Below are 23,533 nucleotides of genomic sequence, written 5' to 3' on the forward strand. Positions count from 1 at the left end.
AATCTCTCTGCAGCTGTACGGGGACTACGAGGGAGCAACAAATCATGTCAAGTCCAACTACAGATTCTGGACTAGACTGCATGTCCACAAACCTCCCACACTTCTGTCAGCTCATAGGGCCCAGTGTTTGAAGACCACAGTCATAACACATTGCCCATTTTTAGGACTGTCCTCACACTGAGGGACACGCAGGCAAGTTTTTTCCTATCGCTGCCTCGGTTGGTAGTTTTGAGTCAACTTGTCTCAGCAGTTCTGATCATGAATGAACATTTAGCAAACACCAACCATGCAGCGGTGTTAGTTTGTCCTCTGGGACCATTGCAGCAGATGGTCTCTTTCTTATCTAATGGTAAACTGAATAATTTCGCTTTTGCTTTAGCCTCGTCGATGAAACACTGCAGGACACTCTGAGCGGCTGATGGACCTCTGTCTATATTTAGCTTACAATCACTCATCACACCTTGGTTACTCAGAGAGGACTCTGTTCACCTTCTCACAGGACTCCTAAAACAGATGGGATGTGAGGAATGGTTTGTGTGTGTGTGGGAGTAGATCACTCCTGCAGTCCAATATTTGATATTGTCCATTTGCTCTCAGTTTAGCTCAGAGTGCAGATACTCAGTTGTTGACATCCTGTTGCATCATCACTTAAACAGCGTGATGTTTGTAGAAGGACTTGAGTGGACAGCATGGAGAGCAAATAGTAGTTTATTCAAAACATTTAAAAAGTGCAAACTATAAAATGCAATAGCAAATGACACACGCACAGCTCCTGAGGTGAGGAATCAGATGTTCAGAAGGACAACAAAGAGAGACAGAGGAGAAAAAGAAGTGCGTCTCTTCTCATGGGATCCTTTCAGCACATAATGTCCTGGAGTTCAAGATGCTTCTCTGCAAAGACAACAACAATAACATGCGCTGATACACACATCAAGATAAAGAGCATTTTATTGAACACTTAAACACACAGTCTGCAAACTTCAATAAACTTCTAACTCAGGCTTTGTGTGATCCAAGTCAACACTGGATAACCCAGAGGAAGAATGAACTAAACCTGAAGGAATGTCAACACTGGAGGTTTAATCATGTTCAGTCAACAAAAGTAAATCAAACAGACACACACACACACGTTTCTGTTCCATTCAGCTCACCTGTTTGTCCCCAGGAGACAACACACCCCGTACCGCCACCACCTGGTACTGTTTGTGCTTCAGGCTGCCGGGGAACTTCCTTACATGGCGGACGGCTGTGGCGATGGTGTCCCTGCTCAGCAGCTTCCTGGTGTCTGCTGCTGACGAGCCAGGATCCAGAACCAGGAGGCACAGGCTCCCATTCTTCTTCTGCTCCAAGCCCACTATGGAGCGGCTGTGACCTGAAGGACGACAAGGGAGGGACCAGGGAGAGGTGGCCCATTAAAACACAACAGTGAGTCACTGTTACTCTGGGTGACATGTTCCTTCATCACCATCAACACATACACACACACACACACACACACAAACACAAACACAAACACAGAGAGTCCTGTTGCCAACCACACACACTACAGCACCCAATGTGGATTAATCCACTGCTGAAAATAGTCCCTAACAAATGCAGCATTTGAGCAGCTGTTTGAGGAAACGACTGAACCTTTTTTAACATGATCGACAGTTTACAACTGTGCTGTTGTGTGAGGCTGCACCGAGGCACACAGAGGAAAATGCTAAAGTCAGCATGCTAACACGCTCACAATGACAATGCTGACTTTAATCTTGCTCATACATGTTGCTGTTCCTCAAGCTTCACCACTACTATGCATACTCCAACACAGAGTCTTGGAGAGAACCCAAAAGTCTCTTTGATCTGAGCTTTTTAGTCACTGTGGTGGAGGCTCAGTACATTTGACTCATGGAATCTGGGACAGTGTCTAGAATGAAGGAAGATTATTAGTTATTGGAAGATTCATCTGTTTTTCTCTTGAGACTCGTATTTGTTGAGTCGACTAGTAGACGAGTTGTCCTCAATGACTTCCTGTGAAGAGGGGGGTCATTTTAAAAAGTCACAGCAATGAGCACATGAGTTTATTATTAACAGCAGCAAATACTTTGGAACACAAGGACTTTGCAAATGTTCTGTTTTAGGCTCTACTCTCACCCTAATCTTAGACCAGGCTTAAACCCAGTTTTAATCCTAACCCCAGCCAGGAGATGGTACAAGATGGTACAGAGGTTAGGGTCAGGGGCTTCCTCACAAAGATATAAGTAAGTGTGTATGTGTGTGCGTAGTGATGTTTGATTTCCTTTTGTCGACTGAACATGATCAATCTCCAGTGTGTGAAGTACTTTAGGTTTAGTTCATTCTTCCTTTGAGTCATCCAGCATCAACGTGGTCACAGGTCACTCATCACACAAAGACCTCGTCTAAAGATCTTTACCGTCCTTGAATTAGGAGTTTATTGAAGTTTGCAGTATCAGTTTGATGATCATCAAACTGTTTAAAGTACATTTCTGGCATTTTTGTCCATGTCAAAACATGTCCACTGAAACTGCTTGTCTTTGCCACTGTGTCTGACAGCATTATGGAGAGGATCCCTGCAGAGCTTCTTCCGTTCTCTGTGGTCACATCCCTGTCAGTGCAGGGGGGGAGTGTTTTCTGATTCACACACCCAGTCTTATCAGGAGTAATAATAATAATTATCAGTAATAACGACCATCATCATTCCTTGCCAGCGACAGGTACAGAGGGTATAAATGGGCTAGAAGGGCTAAGTCTTTCCTATCTTTTACAATAATGACAACAAAATACTTGGGCTAAATTCCCTGAGCCCACAGGCCACTGACGTGACCACTGACAGCAGATGCACTGGCAGTACTACAGTGACTGACTGTGACAGTGGCAGCATGAAAGAGGTAGATTGTTTACTTATCTATTTATTTACTTACTTTTCTTCATTTGTGTTACTTGGTTTCCACCAAAGGACTTGGCGAACCTTTCTGTTTCCAGAGGAGACAGGGCTTAGACCCCAACAAAAGAAGTGTGGACCTAAAACATTCATCCGACAAAATCAGGACACATGAATGCAGCACAGGCCATGTTGGAAAGAGCGTAAACCTGTTGTCTTTTTGAGCGTTAAGACCTGGTTTTAGGGTTATACTTGGGCTTAGAGTTAGGGGCTAGGGAGTGTATCATGTCAATAAGTGTCCTCACAACGACACAAGTGTGTGTGTGTGTGTGTGTGTGTGTGAGAAAGACAGATACAGGGAGAGCTTTTTGCTACAGCGTCAGCTTTCGATGGGTGTAATGCTTCTGTTAGCCCCACCCTCCACCAGCCGTCACTGGACATCAAGTGTCTCTCTGATGTCTCCTAATGAGGACTGGCATTAAAACCTGTTTACTCCTATAATAGGTAAACGTAACTTTGACTTTCTTACACAACACACACGTTGACATCAACATAGCCCAGATAATGTGAGCTTGATGACATCATTTAGTCTATAATTACGAATATCATTATTTTATAACCTCACTGACAGTTTGTACATACTATTGTCTTATTGAGTGATTGTTTTACTGTTATCCTGCCTTGTCGCTGTGTTCACTGACACCAGGTCAACGAACTAACTTTAGTTCATAACACTGGCTCCAGTCAGCAGCAGGTCTCTCTGCTCTGAGAACAAACTGTATGTTTCTTCAGGAAACAGTTCTCTGGCGTACGTGCTGTGCGACTGTCGTCCCAGTCAATGTGGTTACTGTAAACACGGTGGTCTGTGAGGTGCAGTGTACGGACAGGAGTGTTTTTATGTCCCAGCATGTCCCTGTCCTTTGTTTGTTAAGCCGCGCTTTCTGTGCTCCAGCTCTGTGACATTGTTCCACTCCTCCGCGGACAACTCTCTCAAACGTCTCATTCGCATTTTCACAGTTGTCTTCCTCTTCCTCCCGCAAGGTTTCACAGTGTGACTTCTGTTACGTGTTAACATGTGTATCTCTGCAGAGATCCTTTCCATAATGTTGCCAGAAAACAAATGAAATAAACAATCTGAACCTATCAGTGGCGAAAACAAGCAGCTGTAGTGGACGTACTCTGCCGTGGACAAATGCCCCTTTGGATTACACTGCAGCTGTTTCACACCTGCTGGTTTTCTGGCTCTTGCTCAATATTGGACGGACCCCAAACATTTTTGTCCCTATTAATCATTTAGACCCAGAGAAAAATGTGTGTTAAAAATACCGGAATTATTCTTTAAAGAATTCATTCTTCAATTCTCCTCAGAGATGGGAACATCTTTTTTACAACCCACAGATGTGGACAAACACGAGTGAAAAATGTAAGCACTAGTCTTGGCTTTACACACACTGGAGGAACCCGACTTGCAGAAATTTGATTAGAGACACGTGACATCAATGTAAACAGGAAACCTGACCTCTGCTATCAAGTGAAGAGATTCAAGAAATGTGCTCAAACCTGAGTCCATGGCTATTAAAGCGCTTCCCCAGGCTCCTGAAAACCTTTTTAAAAGGATCTATAAGTGTTTGCAAAAGAGCCAGAGTGGAGAGGAGAGGCTCACTAGCTAACTGATAGTTCTGCATCATTGTTTTTATTAACTCTAATTTTCATGCAGCTGGATAAAAAAAAAAAAAAAAAAGACAATAAAAAAACAAACAAAAACCCACATCCATTTAGTTGGAAAGCTGATGAGAGACAAAGAAAAGCAAAAGAACGGTCAAAACCGAAGCGGCAAGATCAGTGGGATCTTTTCATTAGACTCTCCTGGCATCTTTCTCTCTCCACAGCTCCGCTTTGTAGAACCACCTCGACCCAGGGGTCCACTTTCTCTGTCCTCGTTGAGCTTTTGGAACAGCAGCACTTGTGTGAGTAAATAAGCTGAGACTCTTTTGTCAACATGGAAAGTCTGAACATCTACAGCTCCACAGGAGCTGACCAAGCTACAGTAGAGGTACCAAGGCTGGAAAACACCTGTTCTGTCAATCTATAGATCTGTGTCAACCAATCAGCTCAGGCCTGACTGAGAGCATCATCCAGTTAAAGCAACATGTATGAGTGGGTGTACCTTGGTGCTGCAGGTAAAGCGGGGCCAGGGAAGTCTGGATGACTCTGGGGGGCAGTCTGCTGCTCCTGTTGGACTGACAGTAGTACTGCTTCACCCAGTCAAACAGCCGGGGGTGGGTGTCACCTGGGCCCGTTGGCTGGTGGAAGTCGATGATGTTGGCACTGAAAGACACACAGAGTACCGGCCTTAGTGTCACATTTATCCAGTCCAGATTCATAAGGATTTAGAGTCGCGGGTTAAATGTGACCAGAAGGAGACTCTGGTGGTCTGAGGACAGTTTTGAGATTCCCAGCAGCTGTTACTGAATGTCTGTCTTCAACAGGTTTTTGTGTCTTAATTTTCATTCAATTCAATTCAATTCAATTCAATTTTATTTATATAGCGCCTTCCACAATCAAAATTGTCTCAAAGCGCTTTACAGAGACCCAGAGCCTGACCCCAGAGCAAGCACTTAAGGCGACAGTGGCAAGGAAAACTCCCTTTTAACAGGAAGAAACCTTGAGCAGAACCTGGCTCAGATGGGGGACCCTCCTGCCGATGGCCGGGCTGGGTGAAAGGAGGAAAAGGAGGAAGATAGGACAGCTAGGAATGGAGGAGAGGGGGAGAAGGACATGCAGCATAATACAGACAATGTGGGTCAGTATTTACATTACAGTTAGTGAACAGTTATTGGATAATGTGTGCTCAGCAGATTAGAATTATGAAACAGAGCACGGAGGCAAAAAGCTGTCATGACTGGTAATTATTTACATTACAGTTTGCAAAGAATATTAATCAAATATTTATCTGTAGCAGAACGGAACATTAAACGTGTTAGAAATAGATCATTGTAAACAATAAACAGCAGCAGGTGGGTGGAGCCAGGACCACAGAACATGCAGCTCCGGAGCCAGAGATACCTGCAGAAAGGTACAGAGAAAGAGAGACCAGAGAGAAACAAACACAGGACTACGGGACAGAGAGGACACAGAGTTAATGACATGTAATAAAGGCTAATAAATTTGAGAGTGGGTCTGAGGAGAGAAAGAGAAAGAAGAAGAAGTGCGCAGTAAATCATGGGATGTCCCCCAGCAGCCTAGGCCTATAGCAGCATAACTAGGGGATGATTCAGTTGCCTGAGCCAGCCCTACTAAGGGCTATATCCTTAACTGTAACAGTGTCTATAGAGATAATTGTGACTAACTATAAGTTTAATAAATAACTAGGACTGTAACTACAACTAATTATAAGCTTTATCAAACAAAACATTCCTCTCAGCTGTGATAACATCTGCTATCCTCAGGTCAGATTTCAAAAAGAAAACTCAACAGACAAGTTGTTAGCAAACCTGTAGTTTAACCATAGTATTCATTCAATGATTTAGAACTGATTTGTTCTAGCTCCCACAGTCATATGGACATGCAGTGAGATGCAGTGGATTATAATGGCTGTGTTTACTGGTGTTTATGGGGCAGATACTGTAACTGATTAGTTCACAGCCCTCTTATCACCATGCTGCTGGCGCTCCTGTTCCACACTGTGGCCCTTACACATCAGAACTCAAGGCGGAAGTAAATGTTGCAATTATGACCTATGTTATAAAAACTGAGTTCCATTTTAAAGCAGCCTCAGGAAAGCCCACTGTGTAGCTTACACATCGTGTGACAGATTGTACGACAGATACTATCTCCTTGTACTGTTCCTTTCTGTGCTTCATTCATTCTTTCAGCCTCTAAATCATCAGGTTCAGGGAGAGTTCACTGGCTCACCCTTAAACTGATCCTGCTCTGGTCTCATTCAATATTCAGAAAGAATCTGTTCACATTTTCACATTTTTCAGGTGAACCTTGTGAATGTCTCACATTTACATGTATTACTGTGTACATCAGAGTGCTTCCAGGAGCAGTAAAGAAGATATGACCCTGCTGGGCTTTACAGAAACATCTACTTATGGAATAATGTCTATGCTGCAAACTGTTAAAACTATTAGTCTATAGTGCTGCTGCTTCCTTTTCACATTTGATTCCTCCCTGATTCTCCCTGATTCAGTAGAGTGAGAGCTAAATGACAAATGAGCAAAAGCAAAATGAAAAAAAGGAAAACTGGTGTCAAACTCCAAGCTAATCCAAGCCAACTGACACAATGTCCTAAAATCTGAGAGGCTGTAACTGATTGAAAAGTTACTGCAATGATTTACTGATTATCATTGCCATTCTGTCTATCTCTGCTTCTTCCAGTTTTATTTAACTTTAATTTGCTGCTTTTCCCGGCTTCATATCATAAATTGAACACTTCAGGTTTTGGCATCCCTCTGACTCTGGAAACCTACGATGGAGATTTTGTTTTGAAATTTTACAGGCTAATTGAAGAATTCAACAAAAAGTTTAAATGTGCCCTGTGGAGTTTTTGACTGCTAATATTTTAAGGAGCTGCTCCCCATGCTGTTTGTTTATGCAATACACATTCCTGCAGATGGGTTTTGTGTTTCAGAGGAAGGACATGCATTCATTACTATGCATGCAGCTTTAATATATTCATCAGTAATCATAAAACCATTATGTGGTGCTTTGCTCTGACAAATAAATAAATATAATACGAATACAGAAAAGCTGGTCTGGAAATGATGTAACCCTTCGTATGTCGGTCACTCCTACTGCCTGAATCTTCATGTCACATGATGCGGCACATTAATCAAACAGAGTCTAGTGCTGCTCACCTGATTCCCAGAGAGGTGAGCAGGGTGTAGATCTCCGTGGCTCCAATCCAGGCTCGTGTTCCCTGCAGCCGCTGGTTGAAGTGGGATGCACCTTGTGGATCCAGTCCTCCTTTCCAAGCCTCCTCGATCATACTCTGCACCCGAGGGATACTGGGCACGGTCTTCTCTGGAGAAGGACAGCATCATGTAAATGGAGAGAACTGAAATGTCTTTGGGTGCAGACACGGAGGCAACAAAGCTCAACGGCCTTAGGAAAACTGTCAGTGCTTTACTCACCCTCAGTCTTTTAATGTTAGTTATGTGCCATTGTCTTCTCAGTGTATCATGTGATCAGATCTTTCAAGGGAAGAATCAATCCTGAAATAGTCTGACATATCATGGACATTGCTGTACCATGCTCTTCTGTTGGTGAATCTCTGCTATTTCTTTAATACATTCCAGTTGTTTTACAAGACTGACGCTGGGTGATGTGTGTGTGTGTGTGTGTGTCATGCTGAGATAGTTTCAGTACAGCTACAGTCATTGTGATGACTGAAACACTTTGTGCAATCAAGTCTTGCTGTCATTTTGCACCTGCTGTATAAACAGTCCTACAGGACAAAAAGCACTGGAGACCAGGGAGAGATATTAATCTCTACAACAACAACAACTGTGTCACTGGAGCAGAACGAGGACAAGACATAGTGTGCTTAGAGTAAAGAGCACACAGAGACACACCTCGAGTTTCATGCCTAGTTTTAGAAAAAAACAGTCACTGAGCTTCCTTCTCGGTTGTCAAAACTAAAACTGAAATAAACACTGAGGGAAGTCAGTACATACATACATATATATATTTGATTTCTACAAATAATATCAGCTCTACAGGAGAACGATGGAATGTAGAGCACAGTCCATTACAGTGTAGATGAGGACGGTCTGATGTGTATGATGATGCTTATACTGTGGAAATTTACCAAAGGAAACAGAGAGAGTTTGTGTTTAAATCCTCATCCATTTGTAGAAAGTCATTCAACAGTGGATCACAGACAGAACACTGATCCTGCTGCTCTGCTCTGGACATAAACGAATGAATTCTGTGACTCCAGCTCCGTGTTTGGCTCCTAAACTGCAGCAACAAAGGTTCTGACTGTGACAGTGACCGAAGCCCATGGGTACTGTAGTGTTTGGAGCCATCTGCCAAAACGATTGGAAAAAAACATCATTTTAAAGAAGTAAAAGCTGGAATGACTCAGACTCACGGTCAAAACATAAACCTGTAGTTTAGTTATAGTATGCAGGAGACTCCTGTACTTCTACGCTGACAGAACTACCCAGATATTCTCTGATATTAACCTCAGCTGCACAGAGAAGCAGGCACTCATCTGAAACAAGCTTATATTATCTCAGCAGAGCACTGAGAACACTCTCTCTCTGTTCAACATTCACTAATTATTTCTGCTTCTTCATGGCAAGGAGCAGAAAGTTCTGATTTCAGGTCAGATATGTTGCAGTGTGGTTTGCACCTTGTAAGGAGGAAGAATAAGTGTCTATTCTGTGTAGAGAGGAGATGAGCATCTGGAAGTTTCTGTATCCACAGCCCCAGCCTTTATCCCCCGCTGAGGAGCAGTAGTGGTCGGTGTCAGCACTCAGCCACACATGAGCAGAGTCCCTGCATTCAGTCTGGTAGTATTCATACAATGCTCTGACCACACCTAGACAGAAAGGAGAAACAAGTGCATGTTAAACAGGTTCAGCCCAGTATACTCCAGCAGCAGCAGTGTTAGAGACACAGAGCTCAACCAGAGGCCATCAGATCTGACCTGATATACAGAAAAGGTGCTGCCAGCTGAAAGTTATCACATCAGTAAGCCTCATTTACTTGTTTGATTTTATGAGATCCTTATCATAGATCTTGTTATTACAGGATATTACAATATAATTACAAGATATAATTACAAGATACAAACATCATAATTAGCCAGTGACGCTTCAGTAGAGAAGAGACAGATTCCAGACTGTCAGGAGGAACAATACCAACTCAATAGGTATCCACTGACTGACTGATACCTCTGCAGCAGTGAGAAAGCTGTCATTGAGATCACTTTTGAAACAAAGAGCAATCTTGCATGAAATGTGACTTTAAATAAATGAGACTACATTTAGACTCAAAGGAATTTTACTAAACTAAAATTACGACATAAGAATTGTAAGATTTGAATTAAAATGTCTTTTCATGAGTAAGTAATGTTTAATATGATGACTCAAATATAGAGCCAGTCCCAGCTGACACCAGGCAAAAGGTGAGGTACACACCCTGAACAAGTCGCCAGTCATGGGGAGAACATGCAGCATGTGGGGTGACAATGCTAACTACTGCAGATGTCTAGCCCATGTAATCATGGGGGATGTAACCCGTTCAGTACAAACAGGGATGGAGGTCTGGACTGAAGGTAGAGATTGTAATCCTAAAAGCCTGGATCATAAAAACCAACTTCTCAATCAAGAGCTGACTTCCACAAATGACTTTTGTCATGTTGTGATCATCATTTGAGTCCATGGTCCTCCTCAATCTGTACAACTTCAAATAAAACTGACTGCATCAGCATCATGACTGAGTAGATTTCCTTACAGTTCAGTATAACCACTAGAAACAGTTGAAATACTCTCCCTCAACAGACTAAAAAGCACTATGGTGGGAGAAAGTCCCTTCAGGTAGCAGCGAGAAGATGATGGACGAGAGTCTGAGTAGCAGATCCAGGAGTCTGAAGGTTTAGCAGACACAAAAATACCACAGAAAGGTTTCTAATATTAACAAGTTATTACAGTGATTATTAGAAACTCTCAATGCAACGATATAACGCTGGGGTTATTCTTCACCCGTGTGCATATTCCGGTTAAAGAATACGGGGGACTCCGATGACGTTTTCTAAGCGTTTTAATAATGAACAGTCAGGTACACTCGTAGCCGAGCCAGAGAACCAGGAGGAAAAAACACACTGAGCTTACTCCTTATGTTTCTCTTCAAAAACTCTCTCTCGCCCAGACATAGCTGTCCCCTAACAGCCTGATCTAATAACACGTGAACTAAAAATGCCTGACCAAATATCACAACTGGAATCAAGTCATAAACAAATCCTAACATACTCTAGTAATATGTATAGTCTATTAGGGAATTTAGAACAGTGATAATCTTTTTCTCCTCTGTCTGGACAATCACCTGGTCAACACTAAAAATACTTTACTCACATCACTAAGCCTTCTACTGGGAATGTGCATATGATTGGTCAACACAGTGGATGCCAAATGGTGTCCAGAAAAAAAAAAAACAAACAAAAAAAAAAAACAAAACAGCTGAACAGTTTGCCGGGAATCTGTGCCTTTGTCATCGCATCAGGGCATGAGCTGTGCCAACACAGTGGTCTAACTGTAATAAAAAGGAGGGGGCAGTTCTGAACACAGAAGTCTCAGGTTTTTAGTCAATGGCCCAGTCGCATAACCAGACAAAAATAAATAAATAAAATGCAGGTAAAAGCAAATATTTGATCCTTGGATCGGAAATATCTCTGAAGATACAACCTACTGCTCGGTAAAGTCTAAGAGATAATGTTTTCTAACACTTCCACTGGAGGGGAGGGGCTCTTGTGGCTTAGGGGTTCAGGCACCAACCGTGAACCGCAATGTCCCTGGTTTGCGTCCAGTTGAGGACCTTTACTGCATCTATCTCCTGGAGCTATCTAAGATATCCATGAATTTTACCCCAACAATACATCACAGACCAACAGCTAGCCTACCTTGACCACAGAACACTGCTCCCTCTGCACGCGTCACTCATTGAGCTGTTAGATCATTTGATTAACAGAGCTGACAGTAGTTTGGATAAGAACACTGAACAAAGCCTGTCTGATTAGAGGAATTAATATAGGGCATGTATTTCAGCATCTTATCCCCACAAACAGACAAAGACAGAGATTAAACTAAAAGAACATTTTGTGAGAGGTGAGGGAATGCTGCAGAACTGGTTGAGAATAAAGACGTGGACTTAAACAGGGAGTTGACAGACGCTGGGAATCTGAAAGACAGGCAGGAACATAAACTCAACAGTCCTAATGTTTTGTTTTAATGAGGCATGACCAGTCATCCTATTTCAGGGTTTCGAACTGGCAATATGATGCGTGGAAACATACAGTGCTTTCAGAAAGTTTTCAGACCCCCTCCCTTTGTTCATATGCTGTTATGCTGCAGCCTAAAATCATTTAAATTCATTTTTTCCACCACCAGTCTACACTTACTATTCATAAAAACAAAGTCAAAGCAGAATTCTAGAAAATTATTCATCTTATTGATTAAAAGTCTAAGTCAAATTTTAAACATCGCAACCATATCTTGCCACTGATAACAAAAGTGATCAAAATAGTTCCAAATTACCGAAGCGCAGTTATACTTCATACGGGTCTGGGATCTGTGATGGTTCTACGAACTCTAATTTCTGCACTATGCAGCAGTACTGTGCTAAACTGATTTGCTTCACTTTACTGTCCCACACTGTAGGAAATCTGGCTCAGGCCTCCAACCATGCTGCATTCAAAACAGTCCACATAAAGAGAAAATAAGACAGACAGAGGGAACAAGAAAGACCACGTAACAACAGTCTCTCGAAGTATATGCTGGTCGATGGTGATTTTTGGAGTATCTAAGGCTTTCAGTCTGCCATCTTGTCCATGCACCCTGGATCCCCAGCCTACTGCTTTGGACTGTGGTAGCTCATCTTCCCTTGCTCTGATCTCTCTCTTTAGGAGGGGTCTTCTTTCAGAAGCACTGGTTCCTTTCCAGGACAGGTGTTGTGAGCTCCCAAGTCCCTGTCGACCCTGGCATAATAGCCTGACAATGTCTTTGCGCCTGAGTGTGCCCTCTGCTTGTGCTACTGCTTCTGGTGCAAACTTCCTTTGTGTCCTGACCTTGATTCCAACTTTGTTGACTTTTTCAACCTTTGAGTCCTGGAAGGTTAATTAGTCTGGTCTTGGCAACTTTGTACTCCTCATACAACTTATGTTAACCGTAGTTGTAACTTTGAGGATTTGCTGTCCAACTCTAGATTTGTGAGGCTTTGCGGCACACCAAGCTGCCTCCTTGGGTACATACTAATGGTACATTCCATAGACTACACTGCACTTAGTTCTATGTCATATAGTGTTAGTGGTCAAATGAGAGGTGGTAGCCATCCATGTTGGCAAATCTAAACTCCCTATATCCCTAGTGGCCTGTCAATATTCCTTAGGCCTTCGTACACCTGTTGCAGCACCTTCAGTTGTTATTTCGGTCTCATGCCACTTCCAAAGGAGATTGAAGGGGTTCCCCCTGCACCATGTTTTTCTGCTGATCAGAGACCTGGACTTCTGAGGTTTAAATGTCATCCTGGCCCATGTGGTTGCTTCTTCCAGTGCTATTAAGATCTAGTTTTGATGTGTGTGGCGGATGTGATAGATCATCCATGACAGTCAGATGACCTTCACATAATTGTTTAAAACTCTTAGAGACTTCTTAGCTGGGACCATGTCCGTCACAGAGTTCATAGAATTCCAGTTTTTTGGTGTTCACTGAGGAGCACTGAGTTTCAAATTTCTCTCTTTCCTCCAAACCATCCCTAAATTTTGATTATGTCTCTATGAATATTCCTCATTTCCACAAGGTCTCCGCTCTTAAATGCAATTTTTTTTAAAACTATGCACCTTCTAATTTCTTTGGAAATATGGTGTTTCTTGTTCGGGTACTTAGTTATTTTCTTTTGAATTAGGGTATTGTCTCTTCAGAATTTAATATAGTCAGTAATGGTGTCTGTTGCCTGGCTGTGAAAGAGATCCCAGTTTTACTTGTGATTTACTGCTTTTAAGCAGGGTCTTGTGCAAAGGAAAAACACTGTGGTCAGAGTTGGCTAGTAGGGGTTAAGCTTTGGATGTGTAAGTGTCTTGCCACAACATTTATCAAGAATTCTGTTTCCGCGAGTTTTACAGTCCACATACTGCCTCAATCCAAATAGCGCAACCCCAAGCTTGCAATGGTTAAACAATGAAACAAGGCGCTTCTTGAGTGTGTAGCCATTGTCTGTGCACACAGCCAAAAATTAAGGAGGCTGTCTTTGCAAATTCAGCCATTCACATTCATACAGTGGACTGGGGTCAGAGATCTAACCACTGACCTCCTGAGCCACTCTTGCCAGAGTTGAAATTCCTGGTGGAGAGGAGCCTTCCAAAGCAACAGGCCAGTTGGGTACATTCCCCTGTAGCCAGGTTTCAGTAAGTCAAAGCAGGCACGAGCTCTTGTAGGCGTTTAGTCGCAGCTTGTCAACTCTTCTATTCAGGGAACAGGCATTGCAGAGAATCATGGAAGGTAGAGGTGGCCTGTTTGCTCGTCAGCATACACTGATGTCTCACCCCTCCACGCTTTCCTCTCTTTCATGGTTATACTCTCAAGTGGCATTGTCTTTTAAGTTCCCAGACAATTAAACTCAGAGGTAGTACTTCCTCATCACGTACACAATTGATTAAACTTCTCAAGCATAAAAAGCTAAAAACGCAACACATTTAGCACACAAAAACAAAACAAACAAAATACTAATGAGACCACATTATGGCAGCCAGGGTTGAGCAGCACCACCAGAATAATGGTTCTGTAGTACAATACGAGCTCCCTCTGAACAGGTCATGTCATTCTATCTTCTCAAGTTGTAGAAAATGTTGTAGAAGGTGCAGAGCAACGCAGATTCTGACCTCAGAATGAAACAGTGAACAGACTCTTTACCCTTGCAAGGTTACTGAAGGGGTCATGGGAGTTTGTTCATCAAGTCAATATGCGTTTTGCGGAAAACTGTGTCCCTTGGGTGGCCTTGTGGGGGGTACTGCATGTACCCCCCATTACAACGTGCCATCCAATCCTTAAATAACCGGAGTGAGAGCTGTGTTCCAGTTAGTGTTGGCCTCCACCAGGGTTATCCCTTTTCACCAATCCTGTTTGTGATTGTCATGGACAGGATCTCAAAGCGCAGGCGGGGGGGGGGGGGGGGGGGGGGGGGAGTACGTCCGGTTTGGGGAGCTCAGAATGTGCAAAGCTCACTTGACGGTTTGCAGCTGAGTGTGAAGCTGCTGAAAACCGTCCCTTTGGGTTGGGAGCGAATGTTTAAGTATCTCAAGGTCTATTTCCCTAACCGTCAGAATGTACAACCTCCTTTTTTTTTTTTATAATAACAGGAAGTAAATTAGATAGTTAGTGCTTAAATGAAGCCAAAAACCAGTAGTGAACTTTGGCAAATAAATGAATGCTGTTAAGTCATTTTGACCCACCTTAGAATCACATTCAAGATCAGGTCTTTTCTTTCAGCCTCTCACCTGGAGGAAGTCATTAATCACATCCACCCACTGTCACTATTTTGGACACTTTAGGCTCCTGATATATTTTTTATTTTTTATCAAGGTGTCATCTCCCTTTATCAGCTCCCTCATACTTTCAGAGAAACAAGTATTAGCTTATCAATTGTTTACAAAGACTCACTCCTGCAAACACTCGTGAACATCCTCATCCCACTCAGCTGGAAACTTGAGGTCAGAGACCAGAGTTATGGCTGCCCTCCCATCAAACTAAAAGTCATATGAGGACACATCTTTGTGGTTATAGAAACGTTAGTAAAGTCCATCTATCATTCCAGTCTGTTAATTCACTGTTAAACTGTGTCTTCATGTATTTAATTTTCTGTGTAGTACTTTGGATGAACGATGCTGTTATGAAACATGTATTGTTAAACTATTCAATTCAATTTTATTTATATAGCGCCTTCCACAATGAAAACTGTTTCAAAGCGCTTTACAGAGACCCAGAGCCTGACCCCAGATCAGCACTTACGGCGACAGTGGCAAGGAAAAACTCTATGTCGCCTTAAATCATAATGATTAACTGAAAACTAAGGGTTGGGCAATAAGGTGTCATGTACTGTGAGACAACTGGATATGCCATCAGATGTTAATGAAGCATGTTACTTGTTGCTGCTATTGCTTGTTTGTAGGTACAGTGGAAGAAAACCCAACTGTGGAAAAAGGGAGTAACACCTGGATATTTTAGAAAAAGGCAAAAAAATCAAGTAAATTTTATTTATAAAGCGCAAAATCATAACAGATGTTCTCTGGGCACTTTTCATATGGAGCAGGTCTAGACTGTAGCAGGAGGAAAGAACATAGCACAATGCAAATTCCACAACAAAACTGAAATCTGGGGAAATGTTAACCTTTTTCCTACTGTGTTATTAAAGAGTTAAAAGGGGAGAGCAGTCACACATTAAATTACAGTGCACAGATCTTATTCTTGAATGACTGGTCATGTTTCATCCACCTCATCTGTATGTTATAACTACTTGACTTCATGATGTTAGAATTTTTCCTCCTCCACAGCTGAGCACATGAGAAAGGTGTGTTTGTTTTCCACTCCAGCATACCTGCTTTAAGCTCTAAGAACTTTTCACCCACTTCTACACAAGTGTACACCCAGTTGTTGACTTGTCTTTATAATTATGTATGAATTTACAATATTAAATACAACGAATTAGAAGACTAAATAATAATTAAAGGAATAAATCCCTGCAGTGTGGCTGTAGCTTGCCTTGCAGGAGGCTCATCTATAAACTCACTCTTTAATATTTTCCTCTACACATCAAAAACGTTTGTTAATAAGTGATACTTTATTTTACAGTAAGAACCAGGTGTACATACTGTAACACAACATGTTTTACTCTTTAATGGCACAGTAAGAACAAGAGTGATAACTTTTCCCTAAAAGTCAGTTTTGTTTCCCAGGACCGTAGCGCGTACCGGTTGTTACTCCCATTTCCCTGTCGTCGTGTTTTCTTCCACTGTATCTACATTTAAGTACAAGCAGGAACCCGTCAGTATTTTACTAGCACCTGATTCATTTCACTAAAATACACAGTAAATTGTGGGCTGAATTACAGTGTTACCTTAATGCTTTTCTTAGTTCCACTGTAAGACAGATTAATGAGCAATGGGAGGAGAAAAATAGAGGAGCGGCAGATTTCTATATTCAGACTTCAAATGACCTCAGTAGAACACGTGGCTGTATCAGCGACATATTGAATACTGAATAAAACTACATTTCATTTTTAGAGGCTTTATAATGAAGTCACCTGTGTTATTATGAGTATTACAACATTAGGCTATGAATCAGTTGTTAACATAGTGTATAATAAGCACAAGATGTCAGTGGTAGGGACACAGGGATGACTGTGATGAATGTGGAGTGGACTAAACCTATGGAAATGTTGTTGTATCCTCTAAACCAGCAGTCTGTCTGTGCTGCTTCTGAGGAAGTATGGTTGTAAGACAAGCCCAAACATACCCTGAGTTCTGGTTCTGCCATCATCAACCCCCGAGGCCAAAGACTCCATCATCTCTGCCCTCTTACAGTGAAACTCTGCAGGGGCCATGAGGCCCCTGGCCACGGCTCTCTCCATGGTCCTCTCCATCTGTTTGCGGTAGCCCCCTCTGCCGTCCAGACCGAACTGCCTCTGCACAGTCAACATACCACACAGGTCACGTTGATGGACTGCAGTCTTGTGAAAGCGCAAGACTGGAAGTTCACACATACCAACCATGTGCTCCTGCGTCACATGCAACACGGAGTGGAAGCACAAGCTTCAGACAGTACACACATGACCGTGGAAAAATTTGGAGAATATATGGCTGCTCACACAAAACCTCACTCAGCATCAACACTGGGTCTGGAAACAGGGATGCTGATCAGTCCTTAATTACATCAACTCCACACACACACACAGCACTGCACTGTGTCTACAGGGGTGTGTTCACACTGCATCACACTGTCCATTAAATTATCCAGGATGCATATTAGTGACAGGTGTCACTAACAGGCCGAACTGACAGGACAAAGACAGAACACCTAAAACTAAACCAGAACCTTCTGTTGGGTGGACACATTTGATTTGCTTTGATTGTATCAAACTTTATAATATCTCCACTGTCTCAGGGAGAATCCAGAGTCCTGCAGATTTCATTGTAAGTGGATCAAATTGTCATTTTTTTACCCACTAATCTACACTCAATGATCCATTATGACAATGTGAAAACATTTTTATAGAAAGTTTTGCAAATTTATTAAAACCCAAAAAACTGACATCTCTGACTGGACCACTGAAGTCCCTCCAGTCTCTTGTCTTGGCTGTTTGGTTCAGGTCATTGTTGTACAGAAAGGTGAACGATCATCACCCCATTCTCAGGTCCTGGACCCTGCATCAGGTTGTCTTCAAGGACCTCTCTGTATTTGGGCTTTCACATGACTTTCACTCAGAGCGTCTTCCCTCAAGCTTCTCCACCATCAAGGTCTGACTGATGGAGAGCTGCTGAGATGGTCGTCCTCCTGAAGCTGTGTTACAGTTACCGTTGAAATGAGAGATTTCAGTTTTGATTTTTCATTAAAAAAAAAAAAAAAAAATCAAAAAACATGTTTTCACTTTGTCATTGTGGCTTATTGAGTACAGACTGAAGGAGAAAACAATACCAATTTTCTGTACTGCTTATTCTTTTGAAGGTTGAATGTTAACCTTACCCTTAGGGTCACAGATTTAATATGAAATTAAGCCAAAAATCTATCAGTATCTAACACTTGTGCACTGCACAGCAAGTGTTCTGCAGTGTAGAATCCAGACCTGCAGCTTCTTGAACTCCTCCTTTTCCTGCTGGGCCTCCTCCTGCCTCCTGCTCTGCTCCTCCTCCTGCTGCAGCTGTTGGGCCAGCTTCAGGTCTGAGCCAGGATTCCCTGCAAGCAGCACAGGTAAACCAAAGGCTTAGGAAGGTATAAGCTCAGAGTGCACCACATCAGACAGGTGCATCAGACTGTACAGAAGATTTTTAAAATACAATAGCAGAGAAGTAATGAAGATATGCCCACCTGCACAGTTCACAGCTGCTCCGTGGTTGAAATGCAGTTCCACGTGTTCCTGAATGGACAAGCTGTCTTTGCAGACGACGGAGCAAACTGGGCACTCAAATCTCTTCTCTCCTACAAAACAGATGGGAAACTCCATGTAAGTCCAGTTATGGCAAACTTATTCTATACGAGGGTTGAAGACTGAGACACACACGCTAACAGTCTTTTTTTCTCGTTCAGTCTGTGTCATCTTTCAAGTTCCATTGACAATGAGGAAAATTCCACTGGGTGCTCAGTGAACCCCTGCACACTAACACTTAGCATGGACATTAGTCACTGATAAACCCATGTGGATCCACTGAGTGTGATTCAGATGCTTCAAAAACAGGGCGATATCCATTAAACCAACCACTCTGACTCTGTTCTTTGTGCTTCTTTTTGTTTGCTAGTGTTACAGGATCCAAACCACATTTCACAACAATCCATCTGGATCACAGCGGCAGAGCAAAAGACAGACTGACATTGCCAGAGACTCCAGTGCGGACCCTAAACAAACAACAGGCATGAATAAAGATACATCAGGCACATATACAGTGCTGCTTGAAAGTTTGTGAACCCCTTGAATAATTTATGTTTTTCTGTTGTTTTACAATGATTTCCATATTTTATCATCAGCAGTTTTTATATATGAAATGTCAGGTTTATGTATATCAATTCCATGTACTTGTTTTGAGGGAACTGTGTCAGTAGCCAGTAGACTACATGAAACATGGAATCAGAGTATGTGCAAAAGTAAGTGAACCCCAGCTGCATTGGTAAAATCAAGTCAGTAATAGACACAGGTGAAACACACATGGGTGCTCAAGTAATCAATTAAGCAGACCAATCAAATGAGACATCCTTAGGAAAGGTTTTGTGCAGCACTGATTAAAAGAGAGAGGAAACCAACCAAAGCACTGTCGTGTCAAGGCCTGAAGCATACAGATCAACAATGCCAAGAAGAAAGGAGATGTCAGAGGACATCAGGAAGAAGGTGGTGACGGCTCACCAGTCTGGGGAAAGCTGCAAGAGGGCACTCAGCATCACCGCAATTCTGCCCAGAAATGGGCAACCATCAAAACTTTCACCACGAAGCACCAGAAAAATAATAAATCAGGTAAAGGCCAACTCACACATTACCTCTAGAGAGTTACAGACCTCTCTGGCAGCATCTGGGATAAATGTACATGCGTCTACAATCAGGCAAAAATAGACATGAATAGACATGGCATTCATGGGAGAGTTGCCAGAAGGAAGCCTCCACTCTCAAGAAAGAACAAAGTTGCCCATTTAAACTTTGCTTGACAGCACTTGGACAAACCAGAGGCCTTCTGGAAGTCCATTCTCTGGGCAGATAGAGTCCAAAATTGAATTATTTGACCACAATCACAGGCGCCATGTCTGGAGAAAAGTCAACACTGCATATCAATAAAAGAACCTCCTCCCAACAGTGAAGCATGGTGGTGGAAATGTGAAGGTCTGGGCCTGCTTTTCTGCCTCAGGACCTGGATGACTCCATATTATCCAGGGAACCATGAATCCCAGACCTATCAACAAATTCTTGACCAGAGTCTCCTGCCATCAGTCAGGGAGTTGACAGAGATGGATTATACAACAAGACAACGACACAAAGCATTCCAGCAAAAATGACCAAGGAATGGCTTAAGAGGAAGAAGATTGGCACTCTGGATTGGCCTAGTCAAAGTCCGGACCTCAATCCCATAGAAATGCTGTGGCAAGATCTGAAGTGGGCAGTACATGCCAGATGTCCCTCCAACCTGTCTCAACTGGCTGAGTTCTGCAAGGAGGAGTGGGCAAAAATCCCCATAAGGAGATGTGAGACACCGGTTAGTGGTTACAGAAGACGTTTGGTTGAAGTAACGGCTGCAAAAGGGGGTGCCACAAGCTACTAACTAAAAGGGTTCACATACTTTTGCACATAGCACATCTTCAGTTTTTTGAGAGATAAATTTCTTCCTGGGGAAATTACTCTTTGCATTTTACCCACACCAAGTGAACGAAACACACACACACACACAAGCATGCACATGCACTAGAGACGCTGGGGGCAGCGAGCTGCCTACTGAGGTGCTGTTCCAAAGTCCAAAGCCACACTCAACTTGCTGCGCACAGCTGCCCCCAAGGTTTTTTTTTTTTTTTTTTTTTTTTACAAAAACAATGACCATGTTTGGTCGGTTCACAAACTTTCAAGCAGCACTGTATGTGGCCTAGGGTGTTGTCTGTTGTCTGAACTCTTCTGATCTCAGCTGATCTCAGCTGACTGGGCTGGTATTTGTAGAACTTGTTCTTGTTGCTTGAGATATTTGACTAGATCCTACAGATTAGCTGTACATTCTGCACATGGCAGCAGAGATGTAGATCTCAGAGGCAGAACAGTTACCTTCAGCTGAGCACTGTTCCTGCAGATGTAACTCGACATGCTCCTGCAGGACGAAACAGCTGCTGCAGACCAGCGCACACATGGGGCAGGAGAAGAGTTTCTCTGTAACAAATACAAGACAATTCAAGTCAATGCTGACTTTAAAAATTTGAGATGAAGTTTGAAAAAGTTGAATCACCTTTACTTGGTAAGGACAACCGCTTCTGTTTGGCTTTGTGGTGTTCATATTCACTTCCATTACTGTCCTCATTACTGTGCCTGACAGACTCCTGTTTGGTTTCAGTACTCGGCGAAGTCAAAGTCAAAGTGACGGGTGCTGTTTCTCTAGGTGATGAACACCTACTTTTTAATGTACTGTTCTGTTTAGGTCGAACAGAGTCTGTGGTGACGCCAGAGGCACCGGTGGCTGTCGCTTCACCAGCTGTGCCACAGCTGTCCCCAGCTGAGCAGGACTGAGAGCTTTGGGGCTTCTTGCTCTCAGTTACACCGGTGTTTGTTCCAGCAGAGCAGCCTGAACTGGACGTGTAGTGAGCTGTATCCTGTGCTGCGTGCTGCTTCTCTGGATGCGCTGAGCTGATGTGGAAGCAGAGTTCATCATAAGACACTCCAGACAAGGAACAGAACGGGCAGAGCATTTCATTTTCCAGGTGGCTGAGAAGGAGATGAGTCTTCATGTCCTCCTCCAGCATTATCTCCTCACCACAGATTTCACAGGTCAGCATGGCTGCAGCCTACAGATACAGACAAGTTACTTTTACTTTCCTACAAAATGGCTTATTGTCACACATCAGAGTATCAAAAGAACTGTGTTGATAGGTGCACTGTATTAACACAAAGTTACTGTATTGTTGTTTATTTTAGGAGAGCTTGACACACTGGTGCATTTGACTCCAGCTGCTTGAGTATTGACACAAATCATATGGTAGCACAGAAGAACAAGGTTTCTTGTCCTTGTCAGCAGTGACTCCTGCTGGCTGTTCTTGGGGCCTGCATAGAGTGGTGCGAACCTGCTGAGGAAGCTCCTGAAAAGTAGCAGCTGAGGCAACAACGCAGGTCTGACAAGCTGAGTTATTTTGTTCAATGAAAAAAAAAAAGTGGATTAATTGGCCGTTTAACAAACTGAAAATAGTATTGTTTTGGTGACACCGTGTGCCAGAAGTCAGTTACCATTACCATGCCTCATCTAATTACAGCATGATTTATACCCAAATACAGCAGTGCTAGACTTCTAAGACAAAATACAAAATAATATTCTAATAAAATATAACGAAAAGTTGACAGAACATCATGTCCTCCATTAGAATGGCCACCTTTAGTGCTTTTCGATCACAAAGGTCGTTGCAGGTAAATGTTCCACATGAGCCGACGGTCTACTATTAGAACACAAAGGAGACATATGTTTACTGGTGAATTTATTGGTATATATGGATTAAAGTTAGTTTAACGGGTCTCTGCTCTCTCTCTCTGTACGTGCCGAAACAAAGACTGGTGTTTACTCAGAGGTCAGTAAATGTTACGAAGTGTGTAACGTTGCCATTTGACAAACTACGGTAAATACGCAGATTTTTGAATGGAATTTGGCATATGAGGTGGATAATCAAAGCACCAAGCACCCATGGGCGCTGTAGAATGTGTTATTGTTATAGTAGTGTCGCATCGATTCATTCAACGTTACATGAACACATGTATTTGCCACAGTGAGACTCACACCCAGGTCAAATGATAAGATGAAACTCTACTCACGGTCAGCACAGTGAACTCGGTGTTCAAACGGGAGCCGGTGTGTTTTGCTTTCCTTTCTTTAGCTTCGAAACCTGCAGGCTGCGGTTTCTACAAATTCAGGCTTATGGCGCCACCACAACACGATCAGACTTCCGTCCCAAACTTTCATAATAAAATAACTGACAATAAGAACCACAAAAAATCCAACTGTCAGTGAAAAAAAAGTGTTGAATCTGAACGCTTAATGTGATATAATATTTTAGCAGAACTTCAGCCGATGACAGAAACGTGTGGGCTGAAAGGAGTGTATGTTGTGGCGCTGCAGAAATCACTTCATGTCGACATGTTAGAAGTCGTGCTTTAAATGGAGTTTCTGGTGAACAGGCTTGTGTTGGAGACGGGCCTCACGACAATGAAAACAAGAAGTAGTAGCGACATACAGAGGTGTATCTGTAACAGAGCGCACTTAGTGTACTTTGTATTTGGGAGCGTGTTAAACCTCTATTGTTTGAAGAGAGTTTTGCTGAGAGGAATCTCTCTTTTGCAGGATTAGTGCAAACTCTTAGTTTGAAGGAGGCAGTCGGATTCACCGTGGTTTTCTTTTCCTAAGTCCTTCTGAATTCTACTTCACGATTTTCCTTGACCTCATGAAGTCAAGTAAAGGTGAAGGACGAGCAGTTGTGAAAGGACATTTTTTGACCATAC

The 23,533-nt window shown here is 42.7% G+C and overlaps 1 protein-coding gene across 2 annotated transcripts; it reads right to left on the reverse strand.

Moving 5' to 3' along the window:
* Nucleotides 1-690: 690 nt before the first annotated feature.
* LOC121186363 (zinc finger containing ubiquitin peptidase 1) lies at nt 691-22,962 on the reverse strand. Of its 2 annotated transcripts, none has more exons than XM_041045057.1 (11): nt 22,850-22,962; nt 21,291-21,837; nt 21,107-21,208; nt 18,688-18,798; nt 18,446-18,555; nt 17,119-17,287; nt 9,249-9,437; nt 7,747-7,912; nt 5,052-5,212; nt 1,152-1,372; nt 691-891 (listed from the first exon to the last, which is right to left on the reverse strand). In XM_041045057.1, exons 2-11 carry the CDS (start codon nt 21,826-21,828, stop codon nt 844-846), a joined length of 1,815 nt encoding a protein of 604 aa, XP_040900991.1. In that variant the 5' UTR covers nt 21,829-21,837; nt 22,850-22,962; the 3' UTR covers nt 691-843. The 2 variants fall into 2 exon arrangements, with proteins under 2 accessions (XP_040900991.1, XP_040900990.1); XM_041045056.1 differs by having other exon boundaries at nt 21,285-21,837.
* Nucleotides 22,963-23,533: the final 571 nt, after the last annotated feature.

Source organism: Toxotes jaculatrix, chromosome 8, assembly GCF_017976425.1.
Source record: "Toxotes jaculatrix isolate fToxJac2 chromosome 8, fToxJac2.pri, whole genome shotgun sequence".
NCBI classification, from domain to species: Eukaryota; Metazoa; Chordata; class Actinopteri; family Toxotidae; genus Toxotes; species Toxotes jaculatrix.